At 37.7% G+C, this 19,954-nt stretch overlaps 1 protein-coding gene across 1 annotated transcript; it reads left to right on the top strand.

Moving 5' to 3' along the window:
- Nucleotides 1-6,886: 6,886 nt before the first annotated feature.
- Nucleotides 6,887-11,254, top strand: LOC138874133 (uncharacterized). The gene is made up of 3 exons (XM_070152638.1): nucleotides 6,887-7,315; nucleotides 10,715-10,863; nucleotides 10,960-11,254. Exons 1-3 carry the CDS (start codon nucleotides 6,887-6,889, stop codon nucleotides 11,252-11,254), a joined length of 873 nt encoding a protein of 290 aa, XP_070008739.1.
- The last annotated feature ends 8,700 nt before the right edge of the window (nucleotides 11,255-19,954 follow it).

Here is a 19,954-nt window from a genome sequence, read left to right as displayed (position 1 = left end):
AAAATAGCGATATTAGGCCTAAACTAAATATCTAAAATCTAAAATGAGTAAAAACTCGGGGAGGGTCAAAAATTATATGTCTACAGCACCTCCCCTTGAATATGATGAGTCAGTGCATCCATCACTAGGGAAAATAGGAATGGGCTGAGCGCAGACCCTTGGTGCAACCCCATAACAACCGGGAAATGCTCTGAGTCGCTTTCTACTGTCCTAAACTGAGTCTTAGCTACATTATACATGTCTTTAATCACCTTAAATAGGCAGTCAAAACCCTTTTAGCCTCCAAGCAGCTCCATAGAACCTCCTTAGGAACCCTGTCGTATGTTTTCTCCAAATCGATAAACACCATATGAAGATCCTTCTTCCTATCATTGTACTATTTCACCATCCTCCTTATAAGGTGGATAGCTTCTGTTGTAGAACGTCTCGGCATGAACCCGAACTGGTTGTCTAAAATAGACACGTCCTTCACACTCTCATTTCTACCACTCTCTCCCAAACTTTCATGGTATGACTCAGTAATTTGATACCCCTATAATATTTACAACTCTGAATACCACCTTTGTTCTTGTACAACTGAACCATTGTACTCCACCTACACTCCTCTGGCATTCTATTCGACTCGAATATAACATTAAATAACCCAGTCAGCCATTCCAAGCCTGCTCTACTCACACACCTCCAAAGTTCAACTGGAATTTCGTCAGGCCCGGTAGCTCTGCCCCTACTCATCTTACGCATTGCCTCCATGACCTCCTCGACCTCAATGGGCCTACAACAACTAAAGTCATGGAGACTGCTGGCATTCCTCAATACCTAGAGTAATATACCGATCCCCTTCTTCATTTAGAAATTTCTGAAAGTAGGTTTGTCACCCCCTCTTAATCTGATCATCCCCCGTCAAAATTTTGCCGTCCTCATCTTTGATGCACCTTACTTGGTCCAAATCTCGAGCCCTCCTCTCTCTCACCTTAGCTAGCCGGAATAACTTCTTCTCCTCACCTTGGTCCCCTAATTCCTCATACAGACGAGCAAAAGTCGCAGTCTTAGCCTCCGAGACTGCCAGTTTCGCCTCCTTCCTTGCTACCTTATATCTCTCATTGTTTGCTCTCCTTTCCTCCTCGCCAATGCTCCCTACTAACTACAGGTACGCCGCCTTCTTCACTTCTACTTTGCCTTGGACAACTGCATTCCATTGCCAGTCTTCTTTGTGGCCACCGGTGCGGCCCGAAGATATCCCTAACACCTTTTTTGCCGCATTCCTTATATAGCATGCCATCGTTAGCCACATAGTGTTTGCATCCCCACTACTCTTCCAAGCTCCCATAGCCATAACCTTCCTTCCAACTCCTGAGCTTTATCCTTAGTCAAGGCGCCCCACCTGATCCTCGGACGACCTCGTACTGACCTCTTCTTACTCTTTATCATAATACCAGTGTCGATCACCAAAAGCCTATACTACGTTGCGAGAGTCTCACTTGGGATAATCTTGCAATTATCGCACAACCTTCTATCATATCTCCTGAGGAGGAGATAGTCAATCTGGGTCATCGCCACTGAACTTTGGAAAGTAACCAAATGCTCCCCCCACTTCGGGAAACTTGAGTTCGCAATCACCAGCTCGAATGCCCTGGCGAAGTCCAACGGCGAAGCGCCCCCTCCGTTCCGCTTCCTAAAACCGAAGCCGCTATGCACCTCAGTATAACCACATGTAGACGACCCAATATGACCATTGAAATCTCCTCCTATGAATAATCTCTCGGCATACGGAATACTACGCACGATCTTATCCAACCCCTCCCAAAAGTGCCTTTTAATCTCCTCATCCAAGCATACTTGCAGCGCGTACGTGCTAACAACATTTAAAGTACACTCACCAACCACCAACTTGATACTAATTAATCTATCATTCACCCACCTAACCTCTACCACAGACTCTCTAAGATGCCTATCTACCAAGATACCCGCTCCATTCTTACCCCTCACCCCTCAGGACTCCAGAGTACCACATCTTATACCCATCCGCGTCCTTCGCCCTCGATCTGACCCACCTAGTCTCCTCAACACACGCTATATTAATCTTCCACTTTTTGAGGATCTTTGCCAACTCTATAGACTTACTCGTTAGTGAACCTATGTTTCATGACCCGATTCTCAACCTATAGGCTCCCTTTCCCCTACCTCTCCCGCCACCCGTCCCATCACCTGGGCCCCCGCCCTATGCTCTGCCCCACCCGAGGACATGCCCTTACTCTATCATCCCAGACTACAGCCACTGCACCTATGACAAGCTAAAGAAGACTCGCTAGCACACAATGATCAACGGCCCAAACTAGAAGGAAACAAGTAACTACTAGCACACTAGTTGAACGATTGAACTAGTGCGAACTAAAGTGACATCAATTTAGCTAACACCAAAAGGAAATAGTAACACGGGAGGTACCAACTCTCGAGAATAAAATATGTGATTGATTTGATGTACTCGATGTTGTTGCACACTCACGTCCGGCTTCCCACCGCCTTTTGCTCACACTCGCCCAGGCTGCTCTCCTTTGCTTGTGCGCTTGCGCCCAACTTGTCTCCAAAAACTCCGAGAATTTCCCTAAAAAATATAGAAAATACCACGTACCAAAAAAGGGTTGTCACCGCTACCACTGGTGTAAGTAGCAAGGGGAATTGGAGGGGAGGGGGGTTGCTGGCTGACAATTAAAAAGGGAAGGAGAAAATGGGTCGCCGGAAATAGTTTGCTGGGTGACCACCGCAAATCTGGTGGGGGTAGAGGAGGAGGAGGGTTGGAGATGGGGATGAGAGGTAGGGAGATGGGGGTGGCTTACCTGCCTGGGTGGGGTCGCCGGCGTCGCTGCTGGTCGCCGGTGTGGTTTGTCAGTGACCGTTAGTCACAAAGCACTGGTGATGGCGAAGGAAGAGCGTCGAAGAGATACTAAATTCAAAATAAATATTATCTTTAAATCGTCAGATAGTAATTACTATGATAACATCTAATTTTCAAAAAGATAATGAAATATATAATATACTACAACAACAACTACAATAATAAATCCAGTGTAATCTCACAAGTGGGGTCTGGGGAGGGTAATATGTACGCAGATCTTAATTATCCTTATCTTTAGGAAGACAAAGAGGTTGTTTCTGGCAGATCCACGGCTCAGGAAAGATAAAAGGAAATGAAATATTTAATATAACTAAGGGATCCTTACACAAATAGCCGGTCATATTCACTATTTACTTTTTCTAGCCATATATATAGATTATACATTAATTATACACAATTATATATATATATATATATATATATAATACATAAATTATGCACATATTATACTTCCATCGGCTATTTCTAATTTAAGTGTTTGGGTGGGCTAACTATTTCGGTTAATTCTTCTATAATTTAACAATTATATGTATTGATTTCGTGTCAAACCTAAGAGTGTAATTAGAACAGATTTTGCTTAGGTTCTAATATATTCACGTCCTAGTGTCCTACCTAGAAAACTTCAATTATATGGACATTATTGAGTGCAAGGATAGGATGCAAATTTAATCTACACGATCACATTAAAGTAGTCGCAATTTAACCCAACAAAGTTTAATTAACCCATTGAATCTAAGAACAGTACTTCTATTAAATTATATTAAGACTAATGGTAAAGCTTAATCCACTTGGCTGAAGTATATATCGTATTAAGCATGTAGGCTTAAAGGACAAACTCAATAGAATTAATTATATCTGTCGTAAGGAAATTATGTCTGCTAGAAGATTTAATTAATTAGCGCAACTTACTGTCACAATTATGCGCATGCAAAGGATAATTAACTGCTAATAAAGATTAAACTAATGTAAGTAAAAGACAAAGAAGAGCAACATGGGGAAAATAGTTTAGGGCAAAGAGATAAGCACAGTCCAAGTCATAGACACATGTTAAAAAATTATTAAGCTCGTGTTTTACAGAGGCCGATCCAGAATTTAAATTTTATGAGTTCAGATTCGCAATTCTACCATATTTTCATTAATTTAATGGGTTCAGAATTTATTATTTCTACATATCTAATGAGTTTTTGGGCAAAAATATATGGTAGAAAGTTATTGGTTCAGTTAGCTTCTACGCCACATACGCCCTAGGTTTCGCCTATAGATTTTGACAACTTTTTTAAAAGAAAAATGAAAAACATTATTTGTTCATGGAATATGATCAATTTCTGAATAAAAATTGAATATTTTTTTTACACGTTCCCAAAATCTAGTTTAGGGGAGTTTTTGGGTGAAATTTTTTCTTTCACTAACAAAATTTTAACTTTTTTTTTTTTAATAAAATGCATGTCCAACCATAACTTCAACTTCCAAAAAATTATTTTTTAAGGCAACTTTAAAAACTCTTTTTCTCAAGTTTCAATCAAATTTATGTCCAAACGCTTGGTAAAAGTAGATGAGAAACTTTGATCAAAGTGTATTCATCTCAAAATTTGCAATCTATCTTTGATCAAGAAAAATAGCATTAAAATTTATATATAAAAGTGTGTTTATGTACTTTCTATGAAGGAGAGAACAACATTGGATTCTTTTCTTTAAGTTCCATAATTAGAATCTGGATTATCTTAAATCATATGAGAAGCTAGCTACTTGTAGTAACATGTCGGACAATTTGTGCCAAAGCATATTTATTATTCATTTTAAATCCTCAAGCAGAACTAATTAACTCTCTGTATTTGTGACCGAAAACATTTTAAAATGGATGAAAAAAATACAGCATAGGATACCCTTTTCATATTTGATTTAATATCAAATGACAAGACAATCACCTGAATTTCCCGTGCTTCTGATTTTTTTTCTTATTATGTTTTTTTTTTTCCTTCTTATTTGTTACGTTTATGTTGTTGTATAGGGTAAAATATGTTCATATTTAATGATCGCATGAGAAAGTCACACGTGGAGCCGAAGTCAGAAGATAGTCGGGTCCGAAGGCAATGATCTTGTTTGTTATCGAAGAAAATGATATTCATAGAGACGAAATAAATGTCTGACATCCGGTAGCATTTAATGAAGAATATTCTATAGTATTAAGTGCACGGTCCGTTACAAAGAATATGTTATTCACTGCCTACCGTTATACATTCTTCAATGGCCCTCATAATTGCCATTTAAGAAGGTCTTGATCTTAGGACCTTGTTCCCTAAGTGCAATTATAAATAGCGAACTCCCCAACCATTGTAAACACGCGAATTTTCTGACAAACATACACTGTATTCTATCCAAAGCTCAATAACATTTTATTTTCTTTTTTATTCGTATGGTTATTAGTGCCCCGGAAGCTCTACTACTCGACGGTATAGCGCAAGCGTCTGTTGTTTTATCTCAATTTCAAGGTTAAGTCTTACATTTTTGTCTAATTTATTTATTAATTTAGGATCAAATCGATTCACTTGTCTATAAACCACCTATAAATTTAATTGTACAGTTTTACGGATAAACAGTCGTCTTGTCTGTATTTGAAGATCCTTGAGATCCAAAACTTACCTGTTAATATTCCTTTCGATCTAAAAAGTTGACCTAATTAATTAGGAGCACTGAGTGCATTTAAAAAATAAATAAAATTAAAATTAAAATCAAAAGAGAAGAATATGAAGTTGATTTTAGATTGCCATCAAAGAGAACCACTATCAAAAATTCCATTCGTGAAATATCACGAAATCCGTGCTGACAATTGATAAGATACAAAAGGTAGAAGACCAAAGATTACGAAGTTTAAAACTAAAATTCAGAAAAATATAGACATGCCACTAAAATACATAGACTAAAAAATAAATAAATGTTTTCAAAGGGGTGATGAATGAAAAATAGAAAGGACATTTATACCTTTTGGTCTGCAAATTCAGTTGGTTTCGTTCTCATGTCTTTCCAATTTTGAATGAAAAAGGAAAATCAAAAGGATCTTTACATAAATAATCGGATAAATTTATTATTTACTTTTCTCAGCTGGTAGATATAGATTATGTATTATTTATACATAATAATACATATTATAAATGAATTATCCTTATATTATATATTCGTTGATTATTTTTAGTTTAAGCAGTTAGGTGGACGACTAGTTAGGTTAATTCTTCAAAATCCAAACGCAAAAGAGTTGCCTTTGTGCTTTGTCTTTAGGGGTGGGCATAGTTTGGGCAAATTTAAAATCCAAACTAAAATTCAATTTTTTTTGGATTTTCGGATCATGGATTGGATTTTGGATATAATTTTTAAAATTTTTGGATTTCGGATTGGATATTGGATTTGGTACTTCCAAAATTTTTATAGTTTGTATTTAGTCCATTATCCATATGTCAATAATAATAAGTTCAACACCCTACCCATTAGATATTATTTCATATATTCAATATTAATTACTAAGTTATTGTCAGAATACTTTCTATTTGGACATGATTTTACTATTGCTACTTCTTATGGCCTGGATAAGTAGGGGGACGCGTCTAGTATGTGGTTCATGACTACGAATTGCATTAGGGTAGCTGCTAGAGAAGTCTTAGGGGTCACGAAGGGCTCTCCTGGGGGTAATAAAGGGGACTAGTGGTGGAATGGAGAGGTTCAAGGTAAAGTGGAAGCTAAGAAAGCTGCTTATTTGAAGCTAGTGGAGAGTACAAACGAGGAGGAAAAAAAGTCTTATTGGGAGTGTTATAGAAAGGGAAAAAAAAAAAGGCGAAGCTAGCAGTTACGACGGCTAAGAACGCGGCGTTTGCTAGTTTGTACGAGGAGCTCTAGGGCAAAGGCGGGGATAAGAAGTTGTATCGGTTGGCCAAGGTGAGGGAGGGGAAAGCCCGCAACTTAGACCAAGTCAAGTGTATCAAGGACGAAGATGGCAAAGTGTTGATGGATGTGGCACTTATTAGGAGAAGATGGCAGAAGTACTTCCATAAACTGTTGAACGAGGAAGGGGATAGACGCATTGTGCTAGGTGAGTTGGAGCACTCCCAGAGTCGGCAGAATATTGGGTACTATAGGCGGATTACGGTAGAGAAGGTGGAAGGGGCGATGCATAAGATGCGCAGGGGCAGAGCGACGGGGCCAAACAAAATTCCGGTGGAATTCTGGAAGAGCGTCGGGCGAGCAGGTTTGGAGTGGCTCACTGGGCTGTTTAATGTTATTTTTAAGACGAAGAAGATGCCTGAAGAATTGAGGTGGAGTACGACGGTTTTGCTTTACAAGAACAAGGGTGATATACAAAATTGCAACAATTATATGGGTATCAAGCTGTTGAGTCACACTATGAAGGTTTGGGAGAGGGTGGTGGAGGCCAAGGTGAGGAGGTGCATATCTATTTCCGAGAATCAGTTTGGATTCATACCAGGGCGTTCGACTACGGAAGCGATTCATCTAGTAAGGAGATTAGTAGAGTAGTACAGGGAGAGGAAGAAGGATTTGCATATGGTGTTTAGTGACCTTGAGAAAGCGTACGATAAAGTCCCGAGGGAGGTCATGTGGAGGTGTTTGGAGGTTAGCGGCATTCCGATAGCGTACATTTCTGACGACCCGGCCAATCGTCTCAAGAATTACTGCTCTGTTTCCCCCATTATAATGGTTCTATATATGATCGGGTTGATTGGTTAGGGTTCGGAAAGGAATTGGTAAGGTTTGAGACATTAGTCTCTTTTGATAAAGGTTAAGTTGGAAAAGTCAACCGGATGTTAACTTATGTGTTAAAGGGCTCGGATGTGAGTTCTGATGGTTCGATTAGCTTTGGGAGGTGATTTGGGACTTAGGAGCGTGATCAGAATGAGTTTTGGAGGTCCGCACTAGATTAGGCTTGAATTGGCGAAGTTGATAATTTGGCGATTTTCGGTTGGCAGGCGAGATTTTGATATAGGGGTCGGAATGGAATTCCGAGAGTTGCAGTAGCTCTGTTGTGTTATTTGGGATGTGCGCAAAAATGCAGGTCATTCGGATGTGGTTTGGTTGGGTTTTTGATTAAAAGCGGAATTCGGAAGATTTTTGGAAACTTAGGCTTGAATCTGATGTGTTTTGGTTGATTTGATGTTGTTTGAGGTGTTTTGAAGATTGGTAAAAGTTTGAATAAGGTTATGGGTTATGTTTGTGCTTTTGGTTGGGATCCCGGGGGCCTCGGGGTGATTTCGAATGGTTGACGGAGGAGTTTGAGATTTTGTAAAGTTGCAGATTTTCTGCTTCTGGTATTTTTGCACCTGCGGATTGGGGACTGCAGGTGTGACGCCGCATATGCGGGAAATGGTCGCAGAAGCGGAAGCTGGGAAGTAGGTAGGAAACTGCAGAAGCAGTTAGGAGGACCGCACCTGCGATGTCGCAGATGCGGTAAATGGGAAGTTAAGCGAAAAACCGCAGAAGCAGTTGTTTGACTGCAAATGCGGTACCGCAGAAGCGGAATATTGGCCGCAGATGCGAAAATGCTTGGGCCAGAAGGTATAAATTGTGTCCTTCGCGATTTTTGATCTATTTCACCAGTTTTGAGTCGGCTTTGGAGCATTTTGGGCGATTTTGAAGAGGAATTTCACGGGAACTTCATTGAGGTAAGGATTTTGGACCTAAAACTCATTTCTATGGTATTATTTCACGGATTAGGCTTGTAATTTAAGGAATATAAGGATCAAAGTTTGGGGAAACTAGGGCTTGGAAACTTAGACCTTTGATTGAGGATTTGAAGGACCATTTAAGGTCGGATTTCAGAACTTTTGATATGTATGAACTCGTGGGGAGATAAGGAATCTATTGATGTAAAATTATCGAATTCCGAGACGTGGGACCGGGGGTCAGGTTTTGGTAATTTCAGGATTTGTGATGTAAATTGATTATTTTTTGGGATTCGTTCCCTTAGCATATTTTGACATGATTCTGATTTTGGATAGATTCGATAAGAGTGGAGGCCTATTCGAGGGGCAAAGGTGTCGCGAGCTAGAGATTTGACCGGATTGAGGTGAGTAATTATTGTAAATGATGTTCTAAGGGCATAAAACCCCGGATTTCACATCGTTGTGCTATATTGAGGTGACGCACATGCTAGATGACGAGCGTGGGGTTGTGCATTGTTGGGGATTGTGACTTAGTCTGTCCCGAATGACTATTTTACCGTGTATTTTACTGAAATCTATTTGCTATCATTATGATTTGGGTTGAATGCCATATTTGGGTCTTGTGCCAACTATTTGAACCCTTCAGAGATTTTTATTGATATTTTCTTACTATTTGACTTTATACTTGAACTCAGTCATGTTATATTTCATAATTTTTGTACTTAGCCATGTTTACTCTGTTTTTAACACTTAAATAATCTTTTAAATGATATTTTGAGCTGAAAATCATGTTTTGCTATTGTCGAGTGGCTTGTGAGGATTTTGACTGAGTAAGGTCGAGGGCCTATTTGTGAGGAAACACTGATTATGATTATGAGGCCGAGGGCCTGAGATATGTATGCCACGAGGTGGCTTGATGATATGAGGCCGAGGTCCTAGTGATGATGCCACGAGATGGCTTGATATTGCACTTGGTCCGAAAGGGGCCCCTCCAGGAGTCTGCACACCTTCAGTGAGCGCGGGTACCCATTGTGATGTGAGATATAGCCCGAGGGGCTGGTATTGTTCTAAGATATTGCCCGAGGGGCGGATTTGTTGATTGTGCCCGAGGGGCGAACATTTATGTGTTTATTTTCCTTAGTTGCCCGTTATTTACCTACTTAAATTGTTGAAAAAGGTTTTCGTGAAGTTTAATTCGAGTTAAATGACTTTCACACATCTTTCACTGGTTTTACGACTTCATTATAGTCTGCAAATGTGCTTTACGTGATTTCCTGCTTTCAGTCCTTATTTATGATTATTACTCACTGAGTTAGAGTACTCACTTTACTCCCTGCACTCCGTGTGCAGATTAAGGCGCATCTGGTCCCGCTCCCGACTGCTGATCTTTCTAGCTCAGGCGGATCCGAGGAGTCTTTAGGTAGTTGTCGGTGTTCGCAGCCCGAAGCTTCTTCCCTATCTTATTCTCCATGTTCTTAGTTACTGTACCAAACTCTGTAGATTTCTTTGAGTATTCCGGATTGTTTAGATGCTCATAACTAGTGACACCCTGGTATCGGGCTGTGTTGGGTTGATCTTCCGCATATTTGTACAGTTTGCTGCTTAAACCTTGGGTTATTTATCATGCTTTAGACTTGAATCTTATTATTTAATTGCTTAAAAATTGAAATGGGAAGTGTCGGCTGGCCTTGTCTCTCGAAAAGCGCCATCACGATCGGGTCAGGGTTTAGGGTCGTGACAACATTAAGGTGACTAAGGATATATATAATGATGTTAAGACTCAGGTGAGGAGTGTGGGTGGTCACTCAGAGCATTTCCCTGTGGTGATGGGGTTGCACCAGGGATCGGCTTTTGGCTCATTTTTATTTACCTTGGCGATAGACGTACTATCGCGACATATCCAAGGGGAGGTGCCTTGGTGCATGCTATTTGCCAATGATATAGTATTGATTGACTAGAGCGAAGCGGAGTTATCGCGAGGTTGGAGGTTTGGAGACAGACCTTGGAGTCTAAAGGTTTCAAACTGAGTAGAACCAAGATAGAATACTTGGAGTGTAAATTCAGTGACGGGACCCATGAAGCAGATGTAGAGGTTAAGCTTGATGCTCAAGTTATCCCCAAGAGAGCGAGTTTTAAGTATCTTGGGTCTATTATCCAGGGTAACGGGGAGACTGACGAAGATGTCACACATCGCATCAGAGCGGGATGGATGAAGTGGAGGCTCGCTTCTGGTATTTTATGTGATAAGAATGTGACGCCAAGACTTAAGGGCAAGTTTTATAGAGTGGTGGTTCGACTGGCTATGTTGTATGGGGCTGAGTGTTGTCCAGTCAAGAACTCCCACGTGCAGAAGATGAAAGTAGCAGAGATGAGGATGTTGAGATGAATGTATGGGTGTACCAGGAGAGATAGGATTAGGAATGAAGCTATCTGGGACAGAGTGGGAGTAGCCTCCGTGGAGGACAAGATGCGGAAGTCGAGGCTGAGATGGTTTGAACATGTTAAGAGAAGAAGCATTGATGCTCTTATCAGGAGGTGTGAGAGGTTGGCCATGGAGAGTTCTTTGAGAAGAGGTCGAGGTAGGCCTAAGAAGTACTGGGGAGAGGTGATTAGACAGGACATGGCACTGCTTCAGCTCACTGAGAACATGACCCTTGATAGGAGGGTGTGGAGATCGAGGATTAAGGTAGAAGGTTAGCAGGTAGGTTTTAGTTGTTCACCGATAGTCTTAGTAGCATGCATGTCCCTTCATATTCTTAGATTTTTATTACGTTATATGATTTTGTTCGCCTCAGGTATTGTATTCCCCGTTGCTATTATTTGGTACTAATTATTCTTTATCTCTCCCTTTTTCTTTTTCTTTTCTCGTCTTTCTTTCTTCCTTCCTTGCTTTCCTCTTCTTCTTCTCACTCTTCCTGAGCCGAGGGTCTATTGGAAACAGCCTCTCTAACTGCATTAGGTAGGGTAAGGTCTGCATAGAGACTACCCTCCTCAGACCCCACCTGTTGGGATTATACTGGATTTTTTGCGGTTGTTGTTGTTGTTACTTCTTATGGCCGTTTAATGTCTCTATTGTATTTTTTTAATAATAATTTCATTATTTGAATACTTTATTTGGATGATTGCGGCAAGAATGAGAAATTTGTTAAGCAATTTAACATGAGTACTTCATTTGGATATTCATTTTTATAAAAAGTAGAAACATCTCAACTTATACGCTCAAAACCGAAAATCCATAATATCCAAACCGTTTAATTCTAAACTGAACTTAAAAAATCCGATCTAATCCAGACTTATTTGGATTGGATTTGAATTTTCATTTCCTTAATCCAAAAATCAAAAATTCAAACCAAAATTCTCATATCCAATATGATCTACTCAAACGCTCATATGGAAATGTTGTGAGTATTTCAGTAACATACAAATTTTATAATTTAAACTTCTTTGTCGATGTAATAAATCGGAAAAGGTTAAAAAGGCAATTTTTTTGAAAGTATTATTTGTCAAGTCAAATCGCTGAGATCACAAGCGAGGAAAATGTAAGTACCTTTTTGCTAATTTAAATTAAAGCAAATCCACTTAATTAATATCTGAAATATACTGTATCCTCAGAAAACTGAAAACTTCCTTTTCTTTTTGCGCATGCAATGATGACCCTTGCGTCTCCGTTCACTTTTACTTATTCAAAAAAAAAAAAGTACTACATATTTTGCCATAATATTTATAATAATAATAATAGTAATTAAACAAGTTAAGTGTCTTTCCGTGTAATTAATCCGATTTCTTAAATCTTAGTTACGCAAGAACTTGGAGTACTCTTACCTCTCAATATTGAGATATGTAGGAAAAAAGGCAGCCTATACACAACGTATTTTGCATTCACATAAGGTCGGGGAAAGGCTGCACCCTAAAGGGTGTGATGTATAGACGGATCTAGAATTTCTAAAATATGGGTGCACCACTAAAAAAAAGGAGAAAAAAAATATCAAGTCGAAATTGGTCTCTATTTCTTTGAGTGAATAATTAAGTATTGAACCAAATTCACCATTCAACCTTATGGAATATGGCTGCCAATACATTATATTGGATCATTCCTAGAAAATAAGTACAAAAAAAAAAAATACTTAATTTGACGAAAGGATCACAGGTTCACGTGCCCCTTAATTTTTGACTATAGATTCTTCCCTGATGTGATATAGAGAGCCTATCCTGATGCAAACGTTAGTAGCTACTTGCACGACTCGAACCCATGACGTAAGAATTACACGAAAAAATGTAGACATCTGGCTCAAGAGACAACAGAGTTATAAATGTAAGAATTATCTATTAATTTTTGTAGGATAATGCTCAATCTAAATGGTATTGCTAAATCTACTTAATATTATATATTATATTCCAAGTTGCTACTGTTGATTATATGAACCATGCAGACAATGTGAATTTGCTGTCACTAAAAACCAAGAAGTGAAACATACTTACACTTTCTTCTTGTGTGTATGTGACAAATGACAGAAAGAGTTCGATATTTATCTATATATATATATATATATATATATATATATATATATATATATATATATATATATATATATATATATATATATATATATATATTTCGTGTGAAATCAAAAAGTGTACAGCAGTGTATTAATTTGAAAATGAAATAACTTTTGCAAAATCCTTTTGGATTTGAGTAGTATATATATATATATATAATATATATATATATATAGAGAGAGAGAGAGAGAGATGAACGCTAAGGGGGAAAAGTATATCTTCCTTAATATACGTCTTTTTGTGAATAATTTTCGGACCTTTTCACTTACCTTTAATTACTATAAAGTGAAAGAATTTAAGTTTTATGTTCTTCGGTAAAAAAGATAATTACAGGTAAATCTTTATAATAAGTATAAAGTAACAATTTTGATAAAAATGAAAAATAAATAACTAACATGTTATGATAAGTAAAGTTATAAGGTTCATACAAAAAGATTACACTATCAATGTATATAATTTTTATCCAATTAATTAGAATCACAACAAGTGCAGATATGAATGACCAGAACTCTTCTCAATCGCTAATGCATGTATTAGGGTAGGTTGTTTACAGTTAAAATAGCATGGTCTAGTCAGTTTTTGGACTGGTCATTCAAAAATAGTCAGTGCTTGTCAAGTCATTAAAAAATAGCCATTATTTTGCTGCAACAGAGACCGGTCCAGCATAATATACTGGAGTTCGGTGCATCTGTGTATGAACTTCCAGCATATTATTTTGGACCGGTATACTTTGATGGCTCCAGTATAATATACTGGAGCACCGGTGCTCCAAACTCCAGTATATTATGCGGGATCGGTATATTATGCTGGAGTATTTTTTCGGATGTTGAATAGTGTTTTCGTTCAGATTTATTTTTACATAAAAATTGATTAAATTTCGATTACTTTTGAAATCGTGGCTAAATATATTATAGTGTGTGCACGCTAAGAGACGTACATGAGTTGAAAATAGGAAGAAAGACAATATAAGAGTAGATTTTATTTTATACGTGTGAATTTGTGCACCTTTTTGGTGTTGAAAATTGTTTGAGGAATGAGACAAATATTTGAGGGGAATGTGGAAATTGAAAGTGATTGGAAAAGCTAAGGAACAAAATTCCTCTTGTGTTCATATTTCTCTTTTACAGCTTGTTTTGATGGTTATTATGTATTGTTTTGTAATGTATCGTATAGTATTGTATTGTATCGTTTTAGTATATATAATATTTGGATAGATTATATTATTTGTCGTCGTTTCATGATGTCATGTACCAACAATATGAAAAATAAATTTGTAATATTATAAAGAAAAGTAAGGTACGATGTAGAATTATTATATAAAAAGATAAGGTAAAAAATAAAATAGAATTATTAAATAATAAGGAAGGACAAGATGAGAGAAAAATTAAGGTAACGACGTGACCACACCAAATCGGTCGTTCCATAAAGTGGCACTTTCCATCATTACGTAACGACAAATTTAACGATACGATACAATAAAATTTAAGTAACAATCAAAATAAATATTATATTTAAAGTAACAATATGATACAATACAACATGTAACAACCATCCAAACAAGCTGTTAAAGTCTTGTGAGTCTTGCGAAGAAGTACTTTACTTTCAAACAATTCCTTGTCTCACCTTGAAACGAAAGGGAAGGTCGATTTGACTCGAATCCTAGACTTGATCTTGAATCCTAATCGATTAATGAATGAGATAAGGGAGGTTTTTCTTTTTCACCAAGGTTGGCCTAGTCGAGACTTGACCTTACCCAATCCCGATGGACAAAACCTTCGATTTGTTCTTATTCTAGCTTTATAATCTACCCGTCTTTCCAAGTCCGTGAAAGCCCTTCAGGGGCCTAATCAATGTGAGATTCTACGACACGAATCTAAATTTGATCGAGCATCAATGTTGATACAGAACATCGGGTGAGAACCTAACCCAAAAAATCTCCTGTCTCACGGCAGTCCCGGCAGGCTAGGAGGTTCCAAATATTGTTCCAATATATATAGAGGAGTACAAATTCAGACTATCAATATAGTTTGAAAAACGAAAATTAAATGAATGCAAATAAAAAAAAATTAAAGAAAAGTAGTATACCAAATGTAGGTTCATCTTTGAGTAAAAAAAAAATATATGTTGCCTTTAAGGAGTTGTCTTTAATTTTAATGAGAACGGGTTTGACAAAGAGAAAAATCTTTTTTGATTGTGCACTGTCAATATAAAAGTTTTTTACACTATTAGATTACTTAATTATAAGATAATTATAGGTAAGACTAATCTTTACAAAAATTAATTGATAATATGATAAATATAATAATTGTTAAAAACTAAGCATCCACCAGAATGTATAGAGAACCAGATTCTCTATCAGTTTCCACTGTAAAACCAACTAGTATAGGGAATCAGGTTCTCTAATTGTTCTCACAATAGCTCAGCAGTAAATAAAGAACACAGAGAATTTTTACATGAAAAAATCCCAACTCAAGGGGACAAAAACCACGACCTACACTTGTAGACTTTCAACTTCACTAACTTATAAACACCTATTACAAGCCACTTTGTAATGACTTCACTACAAGGAATTCAACTCAACTGACTTGTGGTACTCTCACCACAAGTCACTTTGTCACTCTCTAGTTACAAAGACATTAACTAACTTGTGATACTCTTATCACAAGCCGCTTTGTCACTCTTTAGTTACAAAGACTTTAACTAACTTGTAACAACACTATTACAAGCCACTTTGTAATAACTCTATTACAAAGACTTCACAACTCGACTAACTCTAGGCAAGACACAAACTTAAAGGGTTTGTGATTTTGGGTTTCCTAAGACACAACTTCTAAGAAAGCAAGATATGAGTTACAAATGAAGAACAAATAACAAAGACTCAACAAACCTAAGGACTTAAGATATCTTCAATCTTGGATCCGATCTTGAGGTTGCAGCAGCTTTATTCTTGAGAAAGGTTGTAGTAAGCACTTGAGAGAATGTCTTCTTTTTAATTTTGCAAGTGTTGAAGAGAATTTCTTGTGCCTTGCACTAGGTTTATACTACAAAAGACATCACCATGGTGATGTCAATTCACAATGGTGATGTCAATTTTTTGTTAGTACATGTCTCTTCCTAATGGGAAGTGACTGCTACACTGTCTGTTGTACTGTCGCGTGTACAGTTGTAGGCAGTCACTTTCTGCAGTTGCTTTCCAGCTGTACAGTTGACTTATACTTCTGTCAGAGGAACACCAAGGGATCAGGTCCCTAATCTGGTTCCTGTGAATCTAAAGGCACACTGCCCAGATTATCTTGAGTCGATTAACTTGAATGATTGTACCAGGCATGCTTCAGGTCCTTTATCTGGTTCTCTCATGAAGTAAGTTGTTTTACCTTCCTTGATTGTATTTATACGTGTGTAACATCACTTACAATGATGTAAGCAAGATAGGTAAAAAGCCTTCCATAGAAAGTTGACTGCTGCACTGTTCCTGTGCAGTAGCGTGTGCAGGCAGCAACTTTCGTGCTGGAGAGTTGACTTCATACAGTCTCCTCGGGAACTGGTAGGGCCATGTTCCCTTAGTTGTTCCTTCCACTATGAAGAGTTGAGTTATATCCCACGCTGGATCCTAACTTGGAACTTTGTGATATCAAGGTCCTGTAAATGTGTAACAGGTTCCTTATCTGGTTCTGGATGGTAAGTTTGTTAGATCATCAAAACATAAAGTAAAGTATTTATGCCCAAGGTACTTGTAACCTATCAATAATTAACTTGCTATTAAAGATTAAAAATTTACTTATAATGTTAAAAAATTCATAAACATGCATGTCTAATATATATGAGTAATGACAAAGCTTAATCCACTTGGCCTAAGATCCCAATTGTAATAAATAAATAATGTTAGTAGATCATGTTTCTCTAAACACAATTATGTCTACTGCATAAGATTAAAGTATTAAGATTTAGGGTAATACCATAGACCAAATAAAACAATTAAGAATAACTTTTGCTAGGATTATGTGCATAAGAGTAGTAATTAATTTGACCAAAGCCCGACAAATAGAAGCTAATGAAGTTTAAATTATTGAAGGAAGAGACAAAGAAGAGCAACATGGGGAAAATAGATAGGGGCAAAGAGCTAATTAGCACAGTCCAAGTCATGGACATGTGGGTAGTTTGTCCCTTGTAATATTTTTACAGCTGCCTTAAGTTATTTTTTTTAAATATAGTCCAATGCATAAGACATTCCATGTTTATGCAGGGTTCATAAAATGATCGTACTTTAAGGGGTATGACGTAGACAATCTATTCCGGCTTAATGGAAGCATTAATTAGTTGTTGCTTCTATACCTCGAATCTGTAACCTATATGTCACACGGAAATAATTTTACCGTTGCTCAAACGCTACCCTTCACATAACGCAAATTGACGATGTAAAACCAGTGAGCTTAAAATGAGTGTATTTATCTTTCTATATGCATTTAATGTCTTTCTTGCATGTATACATAGCTCGAATAAAAAATTATGAATTTAATTGAACTTGCAAAATCTGCCCTTAATTATATTTGAGCCTAGAAAGAATTATTCTAATACTACAAGTCATTTAGTTCACGACGAGTTAAAGTCACAAAAAGATAGTTCAATTCGTTTTAACTTTATAAGATCTTCAAATAGAAGTATTTTTGTATTTTACAATAATAATAATAATAATAATATATTCGATGTATTTTTACATGTGAGGTTTGGGAAGGGTAGTGTCTTCGCAAACTCTACCCCTACCATATAAAGGTATGAGGCTATTTTCGATAAACCATTGGCTCAAGAAAGCCATTTCAAAACAGATTTTATAAAAAGTGTTTTCTCAGTGAGAATTCATTTGAAAATGGAAAAAAAAAAAAAAAACGAAGGAAAATCCCTTCATAGGATACCCCTTACATGCTTGGCTTTCTGGTTGTCCTTGAGTCATTACATTTGCCTTTTTTTATATATGACATGACAATAACCTGAATTTTCTGTCTTCTGTTTTTCTTTTCTTTTTTGTTTTTTTTCGTTTTTCCCTTTTCCAGTTTTTCTTGTCTTGTGATCTTGTCTATGTTTGGAACTCTTTAAAATCCAAACCTTGCCAAAATCTATTGGTTTGTAGTCCTTCCGAATCTATAAAGCTTACCAAATTAAGGAACTGAATTCATTTACAAAAATAGATAAACCATAAATTCAGGTGAAAAGGGAAAAAAAATTGATTTCCGGTAAAAAGTTGTTTTATTGTAACTGTTTACCCTAAAATCTGGGTATTAATTAAACTTATAATGTAGTTTTAAGAATATGTGATTTCACATAATATCAATTGATAGACGTAAAGATAAGTAATAAAAATTGACAATAATGTAAAATAAACCAGTATTTGAACAGAGCCCTCGAGTTTGAATTGCCTCGAGCTAGTAGAGCATGAACAGTTAAAAAGCAACAAACTGATAAATAAGAGAATGCAAATTAAAGAGAGAATATTGTATTGCTTTGATCTGTGCGAATGTAGGGTGTTTACAAGATGATTAGGATCCCCTTTATATAGTAGAGGAATCCAATTTATGATACAATTCTAATTTCGGAAGTAAATCTCATGATTAACTAGATAACCGCCCCAGATTTGATCTGTTTCGAGATTTATGACATGATCTCTGGCTGGTCACAGATATATCGCTTTTCCGTTATTGCGCTTTGCTCGAAGTCTGTCATATTTCGTCTCGATCGCTGCTAGCCTCGATCTCGACAAGCACCTCGATCCTTGGACTCAATACCTCGTCTTCGTATTCTAGTCTGATCCATTGCCAGGCTAACCCTCGATGCAATCCCTTGGTCCCGATCAAATGGCACAATCGGGTAGGCCCAGTTTTAACCGTATACAGATAGTCCCCTTGTTTATTGGAATGTAATAAGAAGAAATGAATTGAGCCTTCGATTTGTACCTCGATGACGTCATCCTCGTAACGTAAGCGACTGAAACTTCCCATCGGTACAATTCCCAAAATCATTAATAAGTGTCAGTTGGCGGTCAACTACAAGTGCCTTTGAGCCTTCGTCGTGGACCCGCTCCCTAAGGAATGCGTTCCCGAGATGGGGTGTGATCTTTCTTCCGACTTCAAAGTCGAGAAAACTTCTTCTGTCCCTGGCCGATGTAAGCCAATATCTAGGTACATGTGCTCGATAACTGAGAGCGACCCCGAGCAGGTCAAGGAAGATTGCCATTGGGAGAAGAAAGAGGTGGTGATTCCGTCTCCCGAGGAAGATATCACCACCCACGTGGAAGGGTTTCTGAGTGTTTACACTTATCCTTTCACGTTGGCCCATATTGATCCCGTCATCATCTACTTCTGCCTCCAATACCATATAACCCTAAGCCAAATCTACCCTTCCTTTTGGCAGATTGTCATTTTGTTCCAATTTTTTGCGAGCAAAAAAGAAGGAACACCTTTCACACTCGACCACCTCATCAGGCAGTATAAGCCCCGTCTTTTTCGAGGTGGGTTGATAAAGCTTCAGCGTCGGGCCACCAAGGTGTTGTTCTCTAGCATAGACGAGGACAAGGATAGAGTATGGATGGGTCGATTCGTTCGAGTGAAAACTTCCGACCTAATTCCAGCTGAGAAGATGCCATTTCCCGAGAAGTGGAATATGGAGTGTAAGTTTGATCCTTCCTTTAGCTTTTATTTACTAATTTGTTTCCTTTACTTCTTTTTACTGATTTTTCTGTGATGTAGCGGTCGCTTGGATGCCTGGTGCGATTTCAGACCTCGAGATCTGGGTTCGGGCCCAAGCTTCGATCTCCTCGTATGCTAAGCGCTCATGGTGCGATTTAGCAAGG

Source organism: Nicotiana sylvestris, chromosome 7, assembly GCF_000393655.2.
Source record: "Nicotiana sylvestris chromosome 7, ASM39365v2, whole genome shotgun sequence".
Classification (NCBI taxonomy): Eukaryota; Viridiplantae; Streptophyta; class Magnoliopsida; order Solanales; family Solanaceae; genus Nicotiana; species Nicotiana sylvestris.
This window is presented reverse-complemented; position numbering and strand designations above follow the sequence as displayed.